Raw genomic sequence first — 25,096 nt, forward strand, 5'->3', positions numbered from 1 at the left:
CCCAATTATATAAGACACTATACAAGCTAATGGTATTGAACAGGTGGACCCTTCTCTACCCTTTGATAGTAGTAAAACATTACCACGGTTTCAAAAAGTAATTGTCCGATTTTAAAAACACATCTTTGAACTTGCAAGAAGTTTGCTGGGTATTGTGGTGTGGAATGTAAGTTCTCTTATAATATTAATTTGGGGATATTAAGTCGCGTAATATTTATAATCTGCTGACACGTTTCGATCCTGTGACCAGCATTGTCTTCAGAGCAATAACAAATAATGTATTCGCAACTGTCACTCCATAGTAATCAGACTCAAGATAGAGAGACCCTGTTAGAAATGTAGTTCATTCCAAGTCCTCCAGAGTCAAGGACAAAGATGTTGACAAGTTGACTATGGAGGGAACCATGATCTACCCAGTATACAGCTGTCATCTTTGTTAAAATTATTAGTGTGTTTATCAATTTCTATTGCCTCACGAATGATTCTAGGTATAAAATGTTTCTCTTTATGAATGGCAGAAGTTGCACCAAAAATGTTTTGATGGTCATTGTGTATGGCATGATCTGCCACAGCAGACTTCTCTGGCTGGTAAAGGTGTAAGTGCCTACGATGTTCTTTAACCCTCATTGCTACCTTCCTACATGTTTGGCCAACATAAGCCGATCCACAGGAGCACTGGATCATACATAATCCAGCACAGTTTGAACCAATAGGGTCTTTAACAGATCACAAGCAATTGCCTATGATGATGATAGGCTTAAAAGTGTTCTTGATATTGTACCTTCTGAGAATATTGCCAATCCTATCCCTGACAGATTGTACGTATGGCAAGAAGGCCAGACTCAAAGGATGATAATCACGTGACAATCTGTCTTTTCGCTTAGGCTGTAGCACTTCGTCAATTTGTATCCTTGAGTAGCCATTGCTCAGGAATGTTCTGGTTAGGAACTCAAGTTCACCGTTTAATTTATCCTCCTCGCGGACCTCCCTTGCTCAACTGATAAGGATGATAATCACAGCACGCTTTTAGCAAGGATGGTGATGAGAGGACCCAGGAAGATATTTGTTAGTATGGGTTAGTTTACGGTAAACCAAATGACCTAAAGTTCCATCTGATTTCCTAGAAACCAAAACATCAAAGAACAGCAAACAGCCTCCATGCTCAGTCTCCATAGTAAATTTAGTATTTGGATGTATGCTGTTCAAGTGATCCAAAAATATGGACAATTCGTGTTCACCATAGGGCCAGATAACAACTGTATCATCGACATACCACAAGCAGATGGAAGGTTTCAGGGTGTAAGATTGAAGACAATGGTCTTCTAAATCTTGCATATAGAATTTAGCGATGGCTGGAGCCAATGGCAATCCCATGGCAACAGCATCTATTTGTTCATACAGTGTATTGTACCATGAAAACTGAAAATATGTGGTAATGAGGACAAGGTGAAACAGATTAACAACATCACCAGGAAAGATTTTATCCAATAGAGACAAGATGTCCATGATTGGAACCCTAGTGAACAGAGACACGATATCAAAACTGACGAGAATATCACCAGGAGAGACATGCAGATTGGATAAAATGCCAGTAAACTGTGATGAATTCCTGATGGATTCCCTATTACCTATGTATGGCTTGAGAAGTTCTGCAAGGAATTTGGCCATTTTTATTCATCTGCCTCTCTTCTTATACTACACTTTCTACATCAAGTATATTCGGCTCCATGGCTAAATGGTTAGCGTGCTGGCCTTTGGTCACAGGGGTCCTGGGTTCGATTCCCAGCAGGGTCAAGAATTTTAACCATCATTGGTTAATTTCACTTTCACGGGGGCTGGGTGTATGTGCCGTCTTCATCATCATTTCATCCTCATCACAATGCGCAGGTCGCTTACGGGAGTCAAATCGAAAGACCTGCACCTGGTGAGCCGAACATGTCCTTGGACACTCCTGGCGCTAAAAGCCATACGCCATTTCATTTTTACATCAAGCATGATTGTCAGTGCTCACACTTCCGATGACGTTGGGAGGAAAAAGTAAACTTATACTGTACTAGAAGTGAAGCTTCCATGGTGTGTAGAGGTATTTAGTTCTTCTTCCGAGATGAACCATGTTGTTGTTTTCTGTACACTGTAGTTTGATTGCTGCCTGCAAGACTGATTACCTCGAACCGAGTAGGGATATATCATCCTAGGTAATAAATTTCATATTAATCCATATTGAAGAGCAATATAATGTAAGACGAAAGCTAAAGGTTTCCAACTATTCAACATTATTTATTGTAACCTTAAAAAAAAAGTTACATATATTTGATGAAACTAGTTTTGGTCTTGTTAGAGACTATCAGCCAAAATCAATAAAGTTAAGGCAAGACATGAATTATAGATAAAATTTATGAAGCAAGAATGTGTTGTTGATATTCAGTGCAAGACAAGTAGAGATTTGGATGTTTAACACTCATTGTGTAAATTCTCCATTTTCTTCCAATTTGAAGAATGTACTTCACAGAAGACCAGGTGAAACACTTAAAATACTAGCACTTCAAGACTCTTCTTGAAATCAGTTCAGCTGAAACAAGTGTGAACAGAATAATGTCAACATTATTTCCAAAAGGGGCCAAGGTCCACCTTTTTTTTTTTGTGTATAAATTAAGATCATACCGATTAACAACTTTTCATTGTCTCTTTTTGGACTTCAGTGTTAAAAGAAAGCAAGTCTTATAAATCACCCATATTATGTGTGAGTTTTCTTCAATATTAAACACTTGACAAGGAATACTGCAATGTATTTGAAAGGTCAGCAAGCTGTAGCCTACAGAATGAACAGAAAACAACAGCATGGTTCAACGCAAAAGAAGAATTAAATCAAGGTAAACTTGTTGGAGTATGAGAAGAAAAGGGATGTAGAAAAACTGGAACTGAGGAAGAGACAGCCCATCCCATGGGAAGTCCGGCAGAGTATGAAAGTTTAGAGACTGTCCTTGTCCCGTTGTGTTTTTATGTTTATCTTAGTATGTTCTTTCTGTTTCAACCTTTGATGTATTCTTGTACACATTGTTCTTCCCATTCAGTAGCGGCGATTAGGGGAGGCGAGGGGGGGGGCGGACGGAACCCCCCCCCCCACACTTTTTGGAGAAAATGTTACATTTTTATCCATTTTAGCTGACTGAAACTACAGTAGGAATTATAGGAATTATTAAACATAGCAATTTGTAAAAACCGTGTTGTCTTATCAGCAAATTCTTTCTTTTATTTTCTTTAATTATTAACAAAATTATTAGCAGAAATACGCACAAAATATCAAGCGAACCGTCTAATCAATTTGTACAGTACCACAGCAAGTAATGTATGTGCTGTGAGGAAGGGCAGCAGGGGTATACTTTTTTTTGCTAAGGTCATGGACATTGAGGTCTAATTCACCCACGTACCGGGCGCATTCCTCAGTCTGGCAGTCTCTGTAGTGTCTGTTACTCAAGTACTAAATGATTTTAACTGTATAATCTCGCCGTACTTCTTTTTAATTGTAATAAATGTGTAATATTGTTCCTTCTGCGAAAGTTTTATTGTACAATATTGAATCAAAATCTCCCGCACTTAAGTTAGTAAACTGTCCACCTTTTCCTCTCTGTTGAAATTTGTTCAGAGAGCATTAAAAACTTACCATTGTGTAGCGTTTTTCTTCAGTTTTGAATTATAATAATGTTATTGGCTTTACGTCCCACTAACTACTGTTACGGTTTTTGGAGATGCCGAGGTGCCAGAATTTAGTCCCGCCAGAGTTCTTTTATGTGCCAGTAAATCTACTGACAATAGGCTGACGTATCTGAGCACCTTCAAATACCACCGAGCATCAAACCTGCCAAGTTGGGGCCAGAAGGCCAGTGCCTCAGCCCGGCTTCAGTTTTGATGTATAAACCCCCCCAACCTCCTCCACTATATCCCACAAACCTGGTACTATTTGTTGTCTGTATTTTTTTTGCCCCCGCACTTTTAATTCCCAATCGCCGCTACTGTTCCATTCCTGTAGGTAGTGATAAAACATATACTGTAGGTCTTCACCCTGTATAACTTATCAATCACTAAGTGTGATTATTATTTCTTTTTTTATTTCAGGATTATGGTATTGAATCTTCTCAACCTGTACACACTAATATTTGCTCTCTTTGGAAAAATTAGTCAAATGGTAAGTAAAATATTGATTTGTATACAACAGGGAAAATTACTATAAGAGAAGCTCAGGTAAGCTTCCAGGAAGACTTTAAACAGTCCATAAATAAATCAGAAATTTCCAAAAGGGTCAAGTTCACTTTCTTTTGTAGAAATTAAGATCACATCGATTAACAACTTTTCAATGTCTCTTCTTGGATTTCAGTGTTAAAAAAAGCAAGTCTTACACAATGTACTCATTTAAAAGGTGTTTTAACATTTATGGAACTTGTAAAAGATAACAGACCTGGTCTTGGACTTGGTACTTTTTATAGAAAAACATGTTCAGTGGCATAGATACAACTTTTCCTTGAGGGGGTAAATAATAATAATAATAATAATAATAATAATAATAATAATAATAATAATAATAATAATAATAATAATAATAATAATAATAATAATAATAATAATAATAATAATAATAATAATAATAATAATAATAATACCGTATTTACGCGAATAATACCCACATACTTTTTATAAAATTTGAGGCACGAAATTGGGGCACGGGTTTTATTTGCGTCAATGTTGGCTTTTCTTTTTTTTTTTTTTTTTTTTTTTTGAAAATCAACCTTCCTAAAGTTAGGGTGCGGGGATTATTCGGTAGCGGGGATTATTCGCGTAAATATGGTAATAATCGCTACCAGATAGTCATCTGCCCTGAAGCCTTATATGCTTCAGAATGTCTAATATTCAATGGACAAGCTCAAAATCCAGGGGAGTAAAATATTGATGAATACATTAGGACCAGTTAAGGAAGGGAAGGAATACTAAAGACAAACCAACCAAAAGCTCTACAAATACAGTGATAAAATCACGGACTTGGCCAGGAAGAGATGCTTAGCATTTTATAGACATGTCTACAGGATGCATTATGCCAGATTGACCAACCAGCTTCTCGTTTACTGGCAAAAGAGAAAGACCAAGTCACCATGGTTGATGGAAGTAAACAAAGATCTGCAGGAAATGGGAGGAACAGAAAGAGACTTAAAGGACCAGACATCTTTCAGGAGGATGAAAAAACAAAACAGTTTCCAGGACAAACCACCAACAAGGAAGACAGCTACCCTCTGGACAAAGGAGAGGAGAGAACAACACAGCCAGAGGATGCGCAAATATCAAAACACATCCCAAACGCAATATGGTGGTCCTTAGTCGGCCTATACGAAAGAAGAAGAAGAACATTTGATACAATATATATAATTATTTTTTGCACTCTTTATTTAATCATCATCATCATCTTCCTTCCAACGGGTTGCTAGCCTGAAGGAAGGAAGACCATTGGTGGAGCTGCCATCTCTCGGCTAATGGACTAGCTGAAGTTACTATCACCCATAGGCAGTAGCGGCGACTAAGGGGGGGCGAGGGGGGCAGTTGCCCCCCACGTTGTGGAGAAAACATTACATTTTTATTCCATTTTAGCAAGCTAAACTAGGAATTATTGGAATTACTAAAAAAAAATCGTACGCATCCCAAGCCCCATTATCTTATCAGCTAGTTCTTTAGTTTGTTTCCTTTAATTATTAGCAGAAATACATATAAAATGTTTTTTGTCGTGGCTAATCAATTTGCATAGCGCCACATTAAGTAGTGGAGACATTGCACGTGCTATGAAAAAGGGTATAATAATTTCGTGTGGCTATTACTAGCCGAGTGCAGCCCTTGTGAGGCAGACCCTCCAACGAGGGTGGGCGGCATCTGCCATGTGTAGGTAACTGGGTGTTATTGTGGTGGAGGATAGTGTTATGTGTGGTGTGTGAGTTGCAGAGATGTTGGGGACAGCACAAACACCCAGCCCCCGGGCCATTGGAATTAACCAATTAAGGTTAAAATCCCTGACCCGGCCGGGAAACGAACCCGGAACCCTCTGAACCGAAGGCCAGTACGCTGACCATTCAGCTAACGAGTCGGACATGAAAAAGGGTAGTAGAGGTATGTCTTTTTGCCGAGACGAAGGACACTGAGGTATGATTCACTGATTGTCACGCGCATTCATCCGTCTGGCAGTCTCTCTATTGTCTATTAGTTTCTTTGTATGTAGTCAAATACTAAATTATTTTAAATTGTATAATCACCCCATACTTCTATTTAATTATAATACATATGTACATTGTTCCTTCGGTGAAAGTTTTATTCTGTAGTCTAGTATTGAATCAACATCTCAAAAACTGTTATTACCGCAATTAAATTGGTAAAACCTTTACCTCTCTATGGAAATTCGTCCAGAGAGTATAAAAAAATTAACCACTTTGTAGCTTTTCTTCCAGTTTATCCCACTGACCTGGGTACTTTTTTTGTCCGTAATTTTGTCCCCCCCCCCCCCCCCACTTTTAATTCCCAATCGCCGCTACTGCCCCATACTATTCATCATAGTCATGGATGAAATTCATAAGAACATTACACAGAGATTGGGAAGACAGGCAACAAAAGCCGTGTTGTTTACAGATGATATACTGTAGTGATATGGGGTGAGGATGAAATGGAAGTGCAAAAACAAGTAGATGTATGGAATCAAGAAATAGAAAAAATTTGAGGGCGTCTCCGAAGACCTTAAAAGTAGTTAGTGGGACATAAAACAAATAACACTATTATTATTATAAAAAATTTGGGATGAAAGTAAGCACAGAGAAAAGTTAAACAATAGTGATGAAAAGAGGAAGGAAGGAAGGAAGGAAGGAAGGAAGAGGAAAGATAAAACTGAATGGTAAAATTCTGGAAGTGGTTAAAAGTTTCAAGTACTTGGGAAGTGTGATCACAGAAGATGGAAAGATAACCAAGGAAATTGGGGAAAGAATATAACAAGCAAACAGCTTCTACCAGTGTGTAAGGGGTATGTTGTGGAACGAAGATGTCCCGAAGAAATATAAGAAAGTATTATATTCACCCTGTAACGAACCCATACTAACTTACACAGCTGGATTGTGGATGACAACAAAAAGAGAGGAGGGTAGAATACAGGCAGCAGATATGAAATACCTCAGAGGTAACAAGGGCAAGACCAGAAAGGATAGAATTAGAAATGAAGAGATAAGGAAAAGGACAGAAATCTTGAAACTTCAAGACAGGATAGAAACAACAAAGCTAAAGTGGTATGGGCATATGATGAGAATGGGAGAAGAGAGAGTGCCAAAAAAAGCTTTTTTATAGAAGTTAACAGGAAAGAGACCACGAGGAGGACCACAAAAGAGGTGGACAGATTCAGTGTGGGAGTGCTTAGAGAAGAGGGGAGGAAAACCAGAAGATGTACTTAAAAAAGGAGAAGAGTGGTGGAGAGACAGGCAGTGAAGGAGGTCCTTGATTCACAACCCGACCCAGGAAGCTGGAAACGGGAAATGAAGATGATGATGATGATGATGATGATGATGACTCCATATTTCACTCCACAATTTGAATTTCTTAACCCATATGTATGTAAATATTTATCCATTTTAATTACATATAAATCCTAGCACTGGTTATTAATAATTTGTTTATGAGTTCACTTCCCAGTTGAATACAAGAGCGAAGCTAACTTGTTTCTGATCCTGTTTCAGACAATAGAGCTTCAGAAGTTGAAACCAAACACTACAACAGTTGGACCTACAATCAGCAGAACTCCAAGCAGCTTAAACTTTTCTGACATCACAACTAGTAGCAGTACCTACGCTAGCACTCCAAGTGTAGACTGTTACGAGATAGAAGTACCTTGTACCAGTCTTACCACTACAACAACAGCAGCAACAACAACACCTGATGTTACCACCAGTGCTTTAGCGGCAGCCTTCCTTATGGCTAAAATAGCTTCTACATCACTGGTACCCTACCTCATGAATAACCTTTCCACTTTAACGGAGAACACATTTCCTGGAGAGAACATGACGATGGATTATTCTACAATTGTAAATAACTTGACCACAAATTACATGTTTCTGAACAATTCCCCGTCAACATCATCGCCGTTTGATTATGCCAGTGACACATTATCAAATTGGACAGAAGACGAGACATATTTCAGTTCAACAGAACTTAGTATAAGCTATGAAATTGACTCTTTATTTAGCAAAGAGGAGTTTTCAACTGACAGTACATTCTATGATGAAGCAACAGATGTTTCCTCCAGCTCCACTTACCAAGAGAACGTGAATGTGAAAGAAAATGAAAATGTGAATATGTCCCATACAACAGAAGACTCTTTCATTAGATCAAGTCTGTTGTCTGTGCCAGTGACAGCAGTGTCCACCGTGAATGACAGTAGTAGTGCAAATTCAACAGAAGCATACACCACAACAGAAGAAGCTAGTACAACAATGTTGGTTTCTTCAGAATGGGATGATTTCTATCCTAGCACCAGTAGTACGACAGTCGAGGAAGCAGACAAGACATGTGTTAAAAAAGTCTGTCCACCTGTACCTGAAACTTCTTCTGTTCCTTTACCTTATTCAACTGGTAGCCAGGAGGAACTCCTTTCTGGACCAATGTGTCCTTCAGCACGCATTGATGGTAAGTGATTCTTTCTATGGAATTTAAATACCTTCCTGGGATTGTAAATAAAGGGTACAGATCTCTGCACATGTTTATGAGGTTATTTAGGGTTTTGTAGTAAGGATATAAACAAGAGGGCATACGAGTCTCTGGTATGAGCCCAACTAGAGTATGGTTCCAGTGTATGGGATCCTCACCCGGATTACTTGATTCAAGAACTGGAAAAAAATTCAAAGAAAAGCAGCTCGATTTGTTCTGGGTGATTTCTGACAAAAGAGTAGCGTTACAAAAATGTTGCAAAGTTTGGGCTGGGAAGACTGGGGAGAAAGTAAACGAGCTGCTCAACTAAGTGGCAGGTACAATTTACGAACTCCGTCATATACAAAGGTAATCCCAAAAACAAGGTCTCCTATTAAATACATAGACCTGTTTATTTATACAGGGGTTTATATCATTTTACAGCCTGAACATTTAGCTACTTTTCTATCTAATCACCATTTCAGTCGATGCATTTTTGTACATGGTGTGACAGTTTCTGTATGCCCAAGTCATACCAGCTCGCCGCCATAAAGTCGACCAACAATACCCCTTTTCGATCCCAAAACGCAGTTGTCATGACTTTACCAGCAGACTGTGTTTGCTTGAATTTCCACGGCTTTGGCAAAGAGGGATGCCGCCACTGGCGTGACAGTTGCTTGGTCTCAGGTGTAAAATGGAACGCCCAGGTTTCGTCACCTGAGACAATTTAATCCAAAAAGTTGTCCTGTTCGACTGCAGAGCACGACTCACCATACACTGTCGCCTACTGGCAATGGATTTCAATCGGTTCGGTACGTTTTGTGTTCAAAAACTGAATAACTGGGCGCACTTCGCACTTGGCGGTAACATCCAATGGGAGCTCCATTCTCAATGGCTACCAAGCAAAGACTGAGTGCCTCAGCGCAGCGTGCACATGTTTATATGCAAGTGTGAGAAACACTCTTCACAATATTGTGACCAACAGCCACACAAAGTTCTGTATTTGTAAAAAAAATAGGAGACCTTATTTTTGGGATTAGCCTTGTAGATCCATATTGATACAGTTTAAAATAATAAACAATGTTAGGTTCAATGGTCCACCTAATCAATACACCTCACTTTAAAAGTGAAAACTACTTAATATGAAAACATATTAAACATATCCTGGAATATGTTTCGTCTCATTTGAGACTTCATCAGCCATAACGTCCCGTAGTAGATTAAGAAGCTCATTTTTGCTGTCTAGTAACTGAAAAAAATGGGAGAACCCATGTCCTTTAAGAACTTTTTGAGAATACACTAAAGATAAAATATATACATTATTTACACAAAATTGTCCTCACTTCTTGCAAAAAACTTTTATCTTCAATGTTAAAATTTGGGGTACGATGCGCATTGGTATCACCCAAATATCACGATAAAATTTGTCACAAATGGAACATAATAATTGCTTTTACACATATCAAGTGAAAAATCTGCGGCAAATTAAGAAATACCGTCGTTATTTGAGAAATGAAAACATACTTACGGCTTGTAGACAGGACTGGTTTATGTCGTACTCCGCTGGTGGTGCCATCTTTTCTTACTTTCTTCAGGTCCAGGGCTAGCACCGTGGAAAGGGAGGGCTATGTCTGTAGATTCTCATTATCTTTGTCCATATGACTAGAGCGGCCAGTTCAAACAGCAAACTGGAGGTCAACAGAAAAATAGCATGATCCCTGGACCAATAAATATTTTTATTTCTGTTCGAACGAAAGTAGCTCGATCCCTGGACCAATAAATCACTAGTCCACTGAATTTTTCTTATGTACATTGGCCATACCATTTTGTCGCCTATTAAATATTGCATATCGCGATACAATTCATGAAATGATGTCATTGACAAGTGAAGCAATGGAACGAAAGCAAAGAACTTCAGTGAACACAGACATCACACACGAAATTGTTGAAAGTGTAAGACAAAAGACTTACGTGTGTCACTGTGAGCGCAACACCAAATGTACTTGTAAAGTTGTAAAGTACGTATACATAATATTCTCCAAAAATCAAATATTTCTTAATTTGCCGCAGATTTTTCACTTGATATGTGTAAAAGCAATTATTATGTTCCATTTGTGACAAATTTTATAGTGATATTTGGGTGATACCAATGCTCACTATATCCTAAAATTTGAAATATTTCTTGAAACATGACAAGCAAGCTGTAACGTCTCATAACAGAATACAATGCTCATTGTTGCTGTCTAGTAATTTAAAAACGGAAGAACCCTTGTCCTTTATGAACTGTTGAGAATAACTAAAGACAAATATACATATTATTTACAACAAAATAGTTCAACATTCCTTGCAAAAAAATCTTTCTTCAATGTTAAATTTTGAATGACCTTTCTTGAAAATATTACATTTATTGTTGGTAGCTGGTAGTTTCACTGTACTGACTGAGAGAGATTGAAATTCTGGTCTCGAATAGGAATGGGACTAAATCCACATTGGAATATTTAAAAGCTTTAACTCATATGGAAATTCCTTTCAAAAAATAAGCTATATCTGGTAGAAGGAATCTGAAGCTTCTGAGATAGCCTGTCGTATGGCAAAGACCAGCGCTGCATGACCACCATATTGATGGCTTAATTCTTATGAATATTACTTTTTTTTAAAAGACAAGGTCTGGAAAGAAAGATATAAAAATTAATGGGCCTAAAACCTTGGGAAATTTAAGAAATGAGTTTCTGTCACAAATGCAAGACGCAAAAGCTTACTAGACGAATAAGTTTGAGTGGTGTCTTTAACCCTAGAATACTAACATTATTCGCTAGCTACCCAATTAGAACATACGTAAAGTTTACGTGTATGTCCATATCTACGCTAAAACAAACTCCACATTGTTGTCGGAAGTAATATATTATTTAAGAATTACAAAGTATTGTTTGCATTATGTTGTTAGTAAAGAATAATTCAAAACATCTAAGTGGATTCGCTTCTTTGTTTGACATAGGTCCTGGTTGGATATGAACTAAATTTCATTATTATTACTATTATTATTATTATTATTATTATTATTATTATTATTATTATTATTATTATTATTATTATTATTATTATTATGGGTATTTTCCTGTGTTTAAATCAGTTGTTTTCCATATTTTCTCATCCTTACCAAAGATTTTTCCACTTCATTGTCAATAAAAAACTGTTCTAGAGGTTGAGAGGCTGAAGCTGAGCTGTTTGAAGTAGTCGCTTTGGTGGTGGTGGTGGTGGTGGTGGTGGTGGTGATGGTGGTGATTATTGTTTTAAGAGGAAGTACAATTAGGCAACAATCCTCTATGAAGGTATCGGCCAAAGGGAGACAAGGGCCACGAAAGGCATGAAAATGAAAGACTCCCTAGGCCTCCATACGTAATACCATCGGGGTCTGAAAAGAACAGGAGTTGACCAAGAGAGGTCGGATACTTACTTACTCACTTACTTAACTCCTCGGCGCTACAGCCCTTATAGGGCCTTGGCCTCTCTGACGATTGTAGCCCAATCTTCATGATCTTCTGCACGCCTCCTCCATCTTCTTATTCCCATCTTTCTTAAATCCTCCTCCACATCATCCAGCCATCTTTTCCGGGGTCTTCCTTTCCATCTTCTACCACCTGTATTTCCCTTATAGATCTTCTTGACAGCCCTATTATCTGGCATTCTCTCCACGTGTCCCAACCACCTTAATCTGTTGCTTTTTATTTCGGTTACGATACTTGGATGTCCATAGAGTTCTTCCAATTCCTTGTTTTTTCTTATAAGAGAGGTCGGATAGGATAGATGAAAGTGAGGAGCCTGGCACAGGTAAGTGTAAGCAATGCCAGGACTCAGCTCAGGGCCCTGTGGTCGCCAACCCACGCTCCAAAGTTCAGAGTCCCTGGGGCATCTTTTAGTAACCTTTTACGACAGGCAGGGGATACCGTGGGTGTTATTCTACCCCCACCCACAGGAGGAGGTGGAAAGAGAGAGGAAGAGAGGAAGGTAGAGAAGCACCATAATTGATCCAACCTGGCAGGAACTGGATAAGGAGGATGAGGGATGATGATGATGATGATGATGATGATGCAGAACTCACTTATGTACAACCAGTCTCAACTGTATTTCTTGAGTGAGTCCCTGCATTTACTTTCAAAATTCTCATTCCATACACAATAATCTGTATAAAATTCTTCTTCTTGTTTCCGAATTTGGCTGCCTATGGACTGCATTGAACATAAGGCTTCTTCTTCTTCTTCTTCTTCCTCCTCCTCCTCTTCTTCTTCTTCTCCCAGAACCTCTTCATCATCTTCCTTTCTTTCTCAGATATGACCAATTTGGGTCTACATTCTGGTAGCTTCACCTGGAATGTTTTGATGCTGTCCACTCGGCTTCTAAATTCTTTTCTGTTGTGAATCATATCCATTGTAAGTCCACTTTCTATTGCATCTCTTTTTACCTCTTTGACCCAATTCATCGAAACTTTCAGTCCAGTGATGTACTTGAATATTTTCTTAGCCGTTTCTCATCCATTCTTTCTAGATGCCCATAGAATTGTAGCCTTCGCTTTCGCATGGTGACAGTGATTTTTTTGGTGTATTTGTAGAAATCATAACCTTTTTCCTATTCCTCCACTCCCCATCAGCATTTTTCTGTGGTCCTAAAATTTTCCTTAAGATTCTCCTCTCCTTTTTTTCAAGTTCTTGAAGCTCACCCTTTTTTATTCAATGTCAGGCTCTCTGAAGCGTAGAGACCCTCTGGCTTTACCACTGTGCTGTAGTGTCTAAGTTTCACCTTGTAAGGTATTGCTCTTTTGTTGTATTGGTTCTGGGTTAACTTTCTTGCCCTATTCACCTCTTTACCCAATCCACTAGGTTCTATCCATTTCCTTAGATATTTAAATTTCTCTGTTCTTTTTACAGTCCCATGCTTCACTTCTGAGTGTCTCTCCCCTTGATGTTCATTTTCCATGTATTACGTCTTCTTTGAGACCCGTTTTCTCAGCGATCTCATATAGAATATTCAGCATAATTTGGGCATTTTCTCGGTTGTGGGCCAAGAGGGCAAGATCATCTGTGAAAGCCAAACACTTATTTCTAAGTCCTGTTGTTTCCTCCCGAAATGTATTCCCCTTCTTCTTTTCACTTCTAAAGCTTTTTCCAAGGTTCTAATGACTTCTTCTAGAACAGTGTTAAGGAGAATTGGTGGCAGGCACTCCCCTTGTCTGACTCCTATTTTTATTTCAAATGGTTCAGAAATTTCACCAAAGAATTTTACTTTTGAGAAAGTTTCTGCCAGGGTTTGTTTTATTGACATTCTTGTTTTCCTGTCAATTCCAAGGTCTTCTAGACTTTCTGTCAATTGAATTATACACTTTCTTAAAATCAACAAATATTTCCATGGTATTCTGGCTTCTCAAAGCTCTTATTCTGAGAATGCTCTTCAGGTTAAATACTTCAGTTTAAAAATGAATGAAAAAATGAAAACCTACAACCTGTTTTCCAGTCATTGACCGGGTCAGGGATGTAATGAATGAAGCAGATATAGGCTGTTAGTAGGATGGGGTCGTCACTCCCAAAGTGATTTATTAATGAATGATAGATGCTATGAAATGAGAATGGAGAGTGTTGCTGGAATAAAAGATGACAGGGAAAACCGGAGTACCCGGAGAAAAACCTGTCCCGCCTCTGCTTTGTCCAGCACAAATCTCACATGGATTAACCAGGATTTGAACCACGGTATCCAGCGGTGAGAGGCCGATGCGCTGCCGTCTGAGCCATGGAGGCTTTCTTCAGTTTAAAAATATATTTGAAAAATAGTTAGATATTAAAAAAAAGTTCTGTGAAAAATGTTTTGGGAAATATTTAGGAAGTTCAGAAAAGAGCATTTAGAAACATTAAAAAAGGGGGTGCTGAATAAAATTAATGAAAATATTATTCCGGTAAAGGGAAAAATGCATGGATGGAGAATTGAACCCCAAACATCGTGCTTGTGAAGCCAGAAAGTTACTGCCTCAGCCACTCAATGGGTTGTGAGTGGGAAACACTTTTTAATATATAAACTGTTATGAATACATTGAAGAGTTTCATTCCGAGATTGGCTGGCCAGTGCACCCTAATATTTTAATATAATAACACCTTGAGGGAACTCTACCACCTCAAGAAACCTGCTCCCAAAGTCAGTTTCTCAGGTAGCGCCTTCCCCTTGTTAGTTTTATTTCAGCTCCCGATATTTTACTGAATCCTAGACCCACTACTGATTTTAGAATTTGTTTCAGGAGCAAGTGGGCTGGACGATGAGACTCGCAGGAAACTTGGTCAACTGTGCTGGGAGACCATGTTTGGACAGGAACTTGTCAAGCTGACTGTCATGGACTTGGTAAGTCATCCTTCATCTCATGAATGTTGTTGACAGTTTTGTAAAGCTGTAGCACTGGATGTTGGTGGTGGTGGCTATTGTTTAAAGCAGAAGTACAACTAAACAATTATCTGCCTCTTAGGAATTTTCTCACATAGATCTTACGTAGGGGGACACTTGACAATCTTTCTGCTTAAAACTCCTTTGTTCAGTTACACCTGCCCAAATTGACCCTGACATTTACTGACAACTCTTCAAAGGTTATTTTCTCTTTACTATCAGGCAGGAGCATACCCAGAAGGGGGGATTGGGGGCATAAAACTGCCCTCCAACAAAATGTTGAGGTTTAGAACTTGTGATAAATTGTGGCAACAATATAAATGAAGATTTTAGGTAGTTCATTGTTTTGCTTTTAATTGTGCTGATGATGTTTCCTTTAATCAAGACAAATAACTATATACTGTATATAAGTATTTCTTTAAAAAGTAATCATCTTGAACCAATGGACTTCATTTCTGCACTTAACATTTTGCAACTGGTATTTTCCCAACAATACATTGAGTACTGAAACTGTTTACTGTCTTACTAGTAACCACTCCCACACCAGAACGCTCCTTTTCATCCCGAACTATTTAAAAGGTTATTTGCAGAATATGACTGCATAGGAAAGATTGAATGTGTTAGCTCTTTTATATATACACAAAGAAAAACATGTGACTGTAGAAAATATAATCGTTGAACTGGCCAAAAAAAAAAAGGAGACGCCTGCTATTGTAATCATCAACATGAATTCAAATGTGTCTTAATTAAATAATTGTGTTATTTTGAAAGTTTTAATTTAGTGTTTCTAAGTTCACAATGTAGGCTACATCCAACATTATTTTATAGAAATCCAAAGCAAGTATTTACAGAGAAATGAATAGGAAGAAGGCAGTGGGGAAGGCCCAGAAATAGGTTAATTGGTATGGTAAAGGAGAGTACAGAGGAGTAAAAGTAAGAGAAATATTGGAGAAAGCACGGGAGTGTTGGAGAGACAGACAACTGTGGAGGTCTTTGATTCACAACCCAACCCATAAGACTGGAAACAGGAAATGCTGAATCATCATCATCTCAAACCAGCTCCAGTTTCCCAAGTACCGGGCGAGTTGGCTGTGCGGTTAGGGCTGCGTAGCTGTGTGCTTGCACCCGGCAGATAGTGGGTTCGAACCCCACTGTCGGCAGCTCTGAAGAGGTTTTCCGTGGTTTCCCATTTTCACATCAGGCAAATGCTGGGGCTGTACCTTAATTAAGGCCACGGCTGCTTCCTTCCCACTCCTAGACCTTTCCGATCCTATCGCTGCCATAAGACCTATATGTGTCGGTGCGACGTAAAGCCAATTGTAAAAAAAAAAAGTTTCCCAGGTGCAGTGAATGAGCACTCGTCCCTTATTTCTGTCCATGTAGGTGTCTTCTTCCATAACCTGCTGCATAATGTAGAGTAGAGTAGATTAGAGTAGATGTAGGATGTAGTAATGTTTAACATTTAATAACTCTTGACCTTATGTCTTTTGAAATGACCAAACCATTTCAACTTTGACACAGATCTCACTAAGGGCGTATCTCCTTGTTTTCTGAACTTTCTTAAGAACTTCAGGTCCACTGCTTATAGTTTGCTGAGCAGAAATTGTCAAATTGCTTTCAACAGTAAATGATGAAATGAAATGGCGAAATGGCGTATGGCTTTTAGTGCTGGGAGATCCCAGGGCGGGTTCGGCTTGCCAGGTGCAGGTCTTTTGATTTGACACCCGTAGGAGACCTGTGCGTCGTGATGAGGATGAAATGATGATGAAGACAACACATACACCCAACCCCCGTGCCAGGGAAAGTAACCAATGATGGTTAAAATTCCTGACCCTGCCGGGAATCAAACCCGGGACCTCTGTGACAAAGGCCAGCATGCTAACCATTTAGCTATGGAGCTGGACACAGTAAGTGATGATGAATGATGAATATGAATTTATTATTTTTGTATCTCCCTAGGTGATCACCATTGTCTCCACGCTGGTAATCGATTTCATTCGAGCCATCTTTGTACGCGTGATGAATCACTGCTGGTGTTGGGATCTGGAGAAACAGTTCCCGCAGTATGGTGACTTCAAGATTGCTGAGAACATCCTCCACCTGGTCAACAACCAGGGCATGGTGTGGATGGGCATGTTCTTCTCCCCGGGTCTGCCGCTGCTGAACCTTGTCAAACTCGCCATCCTCATGTACCTGCGCTCTTGGGCTGTTCTCACTTGTAACGTTCCTCACGAGGTGGTCTTCAGAGCATCCAGGTATTGAAAATATACTTTATTGTTATTATTAATTGTTGTAAATAAGGCCAATTATTATTTATCTATTGGCTTTTAGTGCCGGAAGTGTCCAAGGACATTTGCCTCCTATGGGCGGCCTGCACATCAGGGTGTGGGATGATGGTAATCATAAAGACTTTGCGCTTTAACATTCATGGCCACCAGGCAGGTAATAAGGCCAATAGGGCTACAAGAAGTACCTAGAGGCATTACCTTCCTTCGTGCGTGTATTTCTTTCATTCTTTTGCTGTGAGCTCCTTTTCTCCCTTTGATCCAAGTTATTCTGATCGCTAACTATGGTTTGTCTTCTTGGTTCCTTCTTTGTTTAGTGGGTTCTAATGATTTCACATGTCAACAACCACTGAACAAGGAAGAGAATATGCTTTCCCCAATAAGCTCGCTCCCTGCAGTAACCAAGCAAACCTGTGTTTTAAATCTTGATACCCATCTCTCTCTTTGAGTCCAACCCTTTGTAAGGGTGTAGTGGCATCATGCGACAAGCCTTTTGGTGATCTGCCTCCAGGAGTCTCTGCTTTGGGCATGGTGACTTGCTTGCTGTAAGATCATCCTGGTCAAGTTCTTGATCTGGTCCAGCCATAGTAACCGTGCACGTCCTCTAGGTCTTCGGCCGTTGACTTTTCCCACTATGATAAGTATTTCCATTGCCACCTGTCTTCTGGCAATATGACCAAAATATCCGAGTTTTTTTGGTTGATAAAGGTCGACAGTCTTGTTCTGATGCCAAACTCTTGCAGGATCGATTTATTAGTACGGTGTGCTGTCCATGGTATTCGCAGTAATCTCCTATAGCACCACATTTCTAGAGCATCCATCCTGCGGTGATCCACCATCTTCAACATCCAGGTTTCTGCAGCATAGGTCGCGACAGGGAAGATCAGAGTTCAAATGAGGGTGAGCTTTGTCTTGGAAGTGAAGGAGGTGACCTTCCAGATGCGAAAAAGTTTTGCTGTTGAATTTCTCGCAATCGCAATGAGCTTACGGATCTCAGGTTCACAGTCTCTGGTATTTGTGACAATAGATCCCAGATACTCGAAGCAACTAACAATCTGATAATCAACAATTCTTGTTATGGCAGGTCTGTTGTTATTAAAACAATCTACAATCATCACTTTGGTCTTTTTATTGTTGATTTCAAGACCATATTCTCTGCTTCGCTCATCTAACCTCCGCATGATGGTTTCTAGTTCATGATCATCTGTTGCAATTATCACAGTGTCATCCACATAACTGAGATTGCTAATTTTCCTGCCACCAACTGTGATGCTGTCACTCCAATCCTTGAAAATCTCCTTCATAATGTACTCACTGTATACTATAATAGAAGGGGGTAGAGAATGCAACCTTGTCTCACTCCACCAGTAGTAGAAAAGATGTCTGAGAAGTTGCTATTAACTCCCAGTGTTGCAGTATTCGAACTATAGAGAACCTGAAATATTATTTTGTCTGGAATGAGTGAATGCATAATTCCAATATAAATGAAATTATATAAATATTCCCACCTAACTCATTTTTGGTTGCCAGCGTTTCATCTCAGTGTGCCAATTTGGGTTCATCAGTTCGTAACTAGCACACCTATCTAGACACATGACCACTGCACACAGTGGAGGCCACTGTGTAGGCTACTTGGAACCACAGGCGAGACTTGGTCTCTATTCAGTGGCAGCTCGTGCTGAATTATGTTGGTGGTTCTGCTCTGTAAAGTCCAATCCATTGTAATAGACAAATCTAAATTCGTAAAGCATATGGGAAGTGCCAACTGAGCTTGTGTGCATACATCCTCCAAACCCGTAGAAAAACCTTACTCCATGTTCTATCACCCTTGAAGTTCCCGAAAATGTACAGAAAAATACAGGTAAACATACATCTCAATTTGTAAGACCCCGATTTCGAGGGACATCGACAAAAATAACTGAAATAATTGATAAAGAGATTCAACCTATTCAATACAAAAGAATAAGAAATGTAGTGAATTACATTCCCATTTAATAATAAGTAGAAATGGTACTGGTTTTGACCCTAGTCTAGGTCATCATCAGCCGATTAAAACATGAAAAACAATGCATAGGAAAAGGAAATAAAAGATCAAGTACACTCTGGATCAGTAGCAGAGGCGATATAAAAATGAACGGGGATAGACACTGTAAAACTCAGAAGAAGTAAAATGCAAGTCACTCAAAAGAAAACAGTGCGCAATTCTCTGAGCGGCAGCATGGCACACGCAGTGCTAGGCAAAGTCCCACAATGTTTACGAATAGCGGACAACGGTTAAATGAGCCAGTTTTTTAACACTGTCAGGCACAAAGTCACATCACAATCGAACACATACGAAGATCTAAAATCGTGCAGGAGTTGAAGACAAGTAGATCCATTGAAGCAACTTGCCAGCTCCCGGTGATCAGTGCAACACATTCAACATCATAATTGAATTCAATTATATTGAATTGTATTATATTTATCTGTATACTTACTTTCCCGCAGCCGAGGAAAATTACTGGATCTTCAAGCTATTCTCCATTTTACTTTGGCGTTTGAAACCACAGTGCCTGATGTTGAATGTGTCACGCTGATCACCGGGAGCTGGCAAGTTGCTTCAATGGATCTACTTGTCTTCAACTCCTGCACGATTTTAGATCTTCGTATGTGTTCGATTGTGATGTGACTTTGTGCCTGACAGTGTTAAAAAACTGGCTCATTTAACCATTGTCCACTATTCGCAAACATTGTGGGACTTTGCCTAGCACTGCGTGTGCCATGCTGCCGCTCAGAGAATTGCGCACTGTTTTCTTTTGAGTGACTTGCATTTTACTTCTTCTGAGTTTTACAGTGTCTATCCCCGTTCATTTTTATATCGCCTCTTCTACTGATCCGGAGTGTACTTGATCTTTTATTTCCTTTTCCTATGCATTGTTTTTCATGTTTTAATTGGCTGATGATGACCTAGACTAGGGTCGAAACTGGTACCATTTCTACTTGTTATTAAATGGGAATGTAATTCACTACATTGCTTATTCTTTTGTATTGAATAGGTTGAATCTCTTTATCAATAATTTCAATTTTTAACTGTAATATTCTTCAATATGGAACAATGAAATTTTTAACTTTAAATAAATAACTGACTTGTACAAAAAACTACAGTTAAAAAATTACAAAAGAAAAGCCTTTACGCTTATCAAAAAAATGTTGATCTAGTATCGACACACACATATTTACAGAGGTTCCAAGACCTGCATACATCTTTGGGAACCGACTTTCTTAATAGAGGTGGAACATTATCTCATCATCATCATCATCATCAATGTCCCACTCCAGTCACCAGGGTGTGGTTAGGAACATTATCTGATGGTATTAATGTTCCTGTTTTCATTTTCATCACTACATAACTCCGAATTCACTATGATTACAGAGAAGCATATTCATGATTACTTGTAGAATATCCATCCAGTTACTGGTGCAATTCATTTTACGGCTTGTCTCATCTTTACATTGAATCAATAACAGTAATTTTCCACCTTTTTCATACTTATGTTAATCAATTAATCATTTACAGTTCATGTTTCATTCCATAGCAAAAAAAAAAAAGAGCATTAAAAATGTCATTTGATCTTCTTATGCTATTTTTAAGGACACCTTCTCTCAAGGCATTGCAAACTTTGTCAATGTATTAATTTTTTCATCTAAACAGTGTTATTATGTGGCTGAAGATGTTACAAAAATACGAAACATGTACCACTATTTACTAATAAGTTGCTTTAAGCAAGTAATGTATCGACAAGGTGGATAATAAAAAATATTTAGTTGTGAATCTGTTGAAGTGCAATATGGACCATGAAGTTGATTTTATGTAATCTTAGCCACCTATCGGAAGAACACTGTAATTAAGTGTGCTCTCGTAATGTTCTGTCATTCACAGATCTAAACAGGGTTGCCAGATCACCAGTATCTGAATGGGTATCGGTCTTTGGCTCAATATTATACGAGAGTCAAGTCATAAGTCATGGCAACATTTTTTTCTCGTGAACAGGAGACAACATGGAAAATCTAAGATATGCATTTGGAAATATAGGGCATGTATTTACAGTATGCATAGTGCCTGAAGACAAATTCTGACTTAAGGAGATTCTTGTAGGAAAGGGACAGAACACAGGCCATTGGTAAACATTGTTTTATTATGGTTTAGACAGTAAATACACAAGACTACGTACAAAGAACAGGTCTCCACTGGTTACAGACCTTCGAAATAATCACCCAAGGTTTCCACTGTGCGTTGCCAATGGTGGGGCAGGCGCTAAATACCATTCGCTGCATGTGTATTGCTATCGCCATTGGCATGCATTTCTGCTGCAGAGAACTGCTATTTTAATATATGATCGTTGCTCCTGCTTGTTGGCATGCTTAGATCCACACTGTTGTTTACATACACCATCTAGTGGCATCATACGCAAGTACATACCGTATGTTTCCAAATGCATGTCTTAGATTTTCTGTGTTGTCTCCTGTTCACGAGAAAAAAAATAGTTGCCATGACTTATGACTCGACCTCTGTACCTTTCATTCTGGTGGTTCTGCAGCTCTGCAGATCGTATTATGAAGCCGCGCCTGTCTCTATTACAAAAATTGATGCCTGCTACACCATCAAATGATGTAGTTTCATGTGGTATGCTGGTACTTTCTGTTCCTCTGTGTTTCCCATTATTAGTGTGCTATGCAGTGTTGTAGAAAATTGGTTCTAAATGGAAAAGCATTTCTGGACCTGTGTTCATACAACATATTTTCTTCTTCTACAGATGAGGAACGTGTCATGAAATTTTGGCTGCACGTTATTGTATGCATTGAACATGACAACTTGCAAGTGTTAATTGTTTCAAAATACTTCCACTGCTTCAAATATTTGAAATCCTTGTTGTTCGTTTGAGGTTTCCTTTTCAAAACACATTTTCTTTCTCACTGTTCAAGCTTCTTCTTCTTCATCCATTCCCTTTTCCAGATTCTCTCTGGGTAGGGTAGTGTACCAAAGCCCTCCACCTTACTCAATCTTTCCACAATTCCTCGACTCCCTTGTTTGCAATACAATCCACAACATTCTAGGCTGTCCCCTAGGCCTCTTTCCAGTCTCTGTATCCATGAATGTTCTCTTTGGTATTCTCTCTCCTGGCGTTCTCATCATGTGTCCAAACCATTTTAGCTTTGCTATATCAATCTCTTCTTGAAGTTTACACACTCCCACGCTTCTCCTTATTTCCTCATTTCATATTCTATCTCGTCTTGTCTTTCCCTGTACGCCCCTCAAGAACCTCATTTCAGCTGCTTGTATCTTACTTTGGTTCTGCTTAGTTAATGTCCAGGCTGCTGAAGCATTGGTCAGTATAGGTTTATAATAGGACGAGTATAAAATCTTCTTGCACTTCATTGGCACAACCTAGTTCCATATAATGTCTCTCACACACTGGTAGAAACTTGCAGACTGCTGTATTCTTAAATCAATTTCTCCATCCAAATTTCCATCTTGTGATATCACGCTGCCCAAATATTTAAAAATTTTCACTACTTCAAGAGGTTCATTTCCTATTTTTATCACTCCCCTGGATTTTCTGTTACCTCTTGTCATGATCAAAGTCTTACTTTTCGCAGTACTAATCTTCATTCCAAAATTTCTTATCTCCTTATTCCATAAATCAACTTGTGTCTGTACTTCCTCTTCATTATCTCCCCAAACTACAATGTCATCAGCAAAGAGCATAGACTTTACTTGCTTGCCCAACATCTTCTCCTTGCTATTATGTAGAATTCTATCCATGATGATAATGAAGAGTAAGGGAGACGATACATTTCCCTGTCTTAAGTCTGTCTCAACTCTGAACCATTCAGTTTGACCCACTTTCGTTCTAACACAGTTTCCACAATTTTGATACAATGCTATTACCATCTGCATTGTTTCATTCCCAGTCTGTGTCTCTGTCAATGTTTTCCATAGCAGATTCCTTGGGACACTGTCGTATACCTTTTCAATATCTAGAAAAGTTACTACTATATCCTTTCCATACTCCCAAGCTGTTCAAGCTGACACCTTATAATACACTGAAAGTTTATTTTGAGTATTTGTATTCATTTCTTTATTTAAACTGGTGATTCAATCATACTAAATATTTTTCTTCTTTTTTGCAGATCAAACAACTTCTATTTAGCCCTACTCCTAACAATGCTGTTCCTCTGCGTACTCCCTGTCGGTTACGCCATCGTGTGGGTAGCACCGTCCTGGCACTGTGGACCCTTCGCTAATTATGACCGCATCTACCAGCTGTTTACTCACAGTTTATACAAGGTTCTACCCCAGTCTCTACATCGGGCCCTGGACTACATCGCCTCTCCAGGAATAGTAATTCCTCTCTTAGTACTGCTCATACTCATCATCTACTACTTGCTGTCCCTCGCGGGAGCCCTTCGAGAGGCCAACAATGATCTCAAGGTAGAGAAACAATAATGCAGACATGCCTCTAGATAAGGTTGAAATTATTTAAGTCAACAGATATTTTGTTGATTTAAATCTGTAATATCTATATATAAAACACTAACGTGTATGTTTCACAAAACTCAAGCTCTTAAACCAGAGGGAGTTAAAAGGTTTGGTTTGTACCAAAATCTTCCAAATTGTCTCACTAGCGCAGGAAAATCTTGCATTTCTTGAAAAGTCAACAGAAATATATTTATTTTATGTAATTCATGTAATTACAAAGCCGCGCCAAGATTAGGGTCGACCTTGATGGATAGATCGTCGCTAAGCGACAGCGACTTACTCTGTATTATGATAGTCCAGTAAGAAATCCTGTATATAGGAGGATGGAAACATGCCGCCATGTTTTATGAAGTACCCTTCTTGCTAGGAGGTTCATGTAATTAGGGAACTCATTGCCAAGGAATATGTTCATTTTTGCACCAGATGGAAAAAAAATGTCATTTATCCAATCAAAGATAAGGGTAGGGTTTTCCACCTGTTCAATACTACAAAATAGTGAAATTATTAAAACATCACATTATTATTTAGTGTCATTTCTGGTACTGGTTTCGGTAACTTAATTTGCCATCATCAGCCTAGGAGATTGTTACAGGAAATTTTTGATAGTTACATTAAAATACTTATAATAATTCCCAAGGAATAATCCCAATTCAATATTCAATATTCCTTTGTAACACAGCAAGATTTCAATATACCACAGGATATGTCCAACAGTTTTATCAACATTTAACCTCTGTTGTGGATTTGTTGGACATCACGCAAAATAATTCCCTCTGCGCCATTGTTGAACTTCATATCTTCTAGAACTCAATAGAAACAATGGACATTGTTTAAAATCTGGCATAATTCAAATTTTTTAATTGTGCAACCTTAGACTATTCGTCAAATAGAGCTTATTTTATTCAATTTTGAGATAATTCTTGATTAATATGTAATTTTATGAGACATATATCAAAAGATTTTATTTGTCACTGATCAATATAACTTTACTACATCTACAACATTTCATATATTCACCATTTTATATGTATATCATTCCACCACATCCCCAGACCATTCTTTCATCTTTCATCTCACCGCACAACTCTGTTTTAGAACTATGGTATATACATATGTATCTTAATGGCTAGGCTGATGATGGCCCTTATAGGACCGAAACTAGTACCTTGTAATAGTATATTGTAAT

The 25,096-nt window shown here is 38.7% G+C and overlaps 1 protein-coding gene across 1 annotated transcript in view; it reads left to right on the forward strand.

Moving 5' to 3' along the window:
* LOC136884131 (transmembrane channel-like protein) overlaps positions 1-25,096 on the forward strand; it is a 129,008-nt gene that overhangs the window by 90,519 nt on the left and 13,393 nt on the right. The window contains 5 exon segments of the mRNA XM_068229803.1: positions 4,114-4,183; positions 7,743-8,688; positions 14,966-15,066; positions 17,065-17,360; positions 23,562-23,862. Of these exon segments, the coding sequence (XP_068085904.1) occupies positions 4,114-4,183; positions 7,743-8,688; positions 14,966-15,066; positions 17,065-17,360; positions 23,562-23,862 (1,714 nt within the window).

Source organism: Anabrus simplex, chromosome 12, assembly GCF_040414725.1.
Source record: "Anabrus simplex isolate iqAnaSimp1 chromosome 12, ASM4041472v1, whole genome shotgun sequence".
Classification (NCBI taxonomy): domain Eukaryota; kingdom Metazoa; phylum Arthropoda; class Insecta; order Orthoptera; family Tettigoniidae; genus Anabrus; species Anabrus simplex.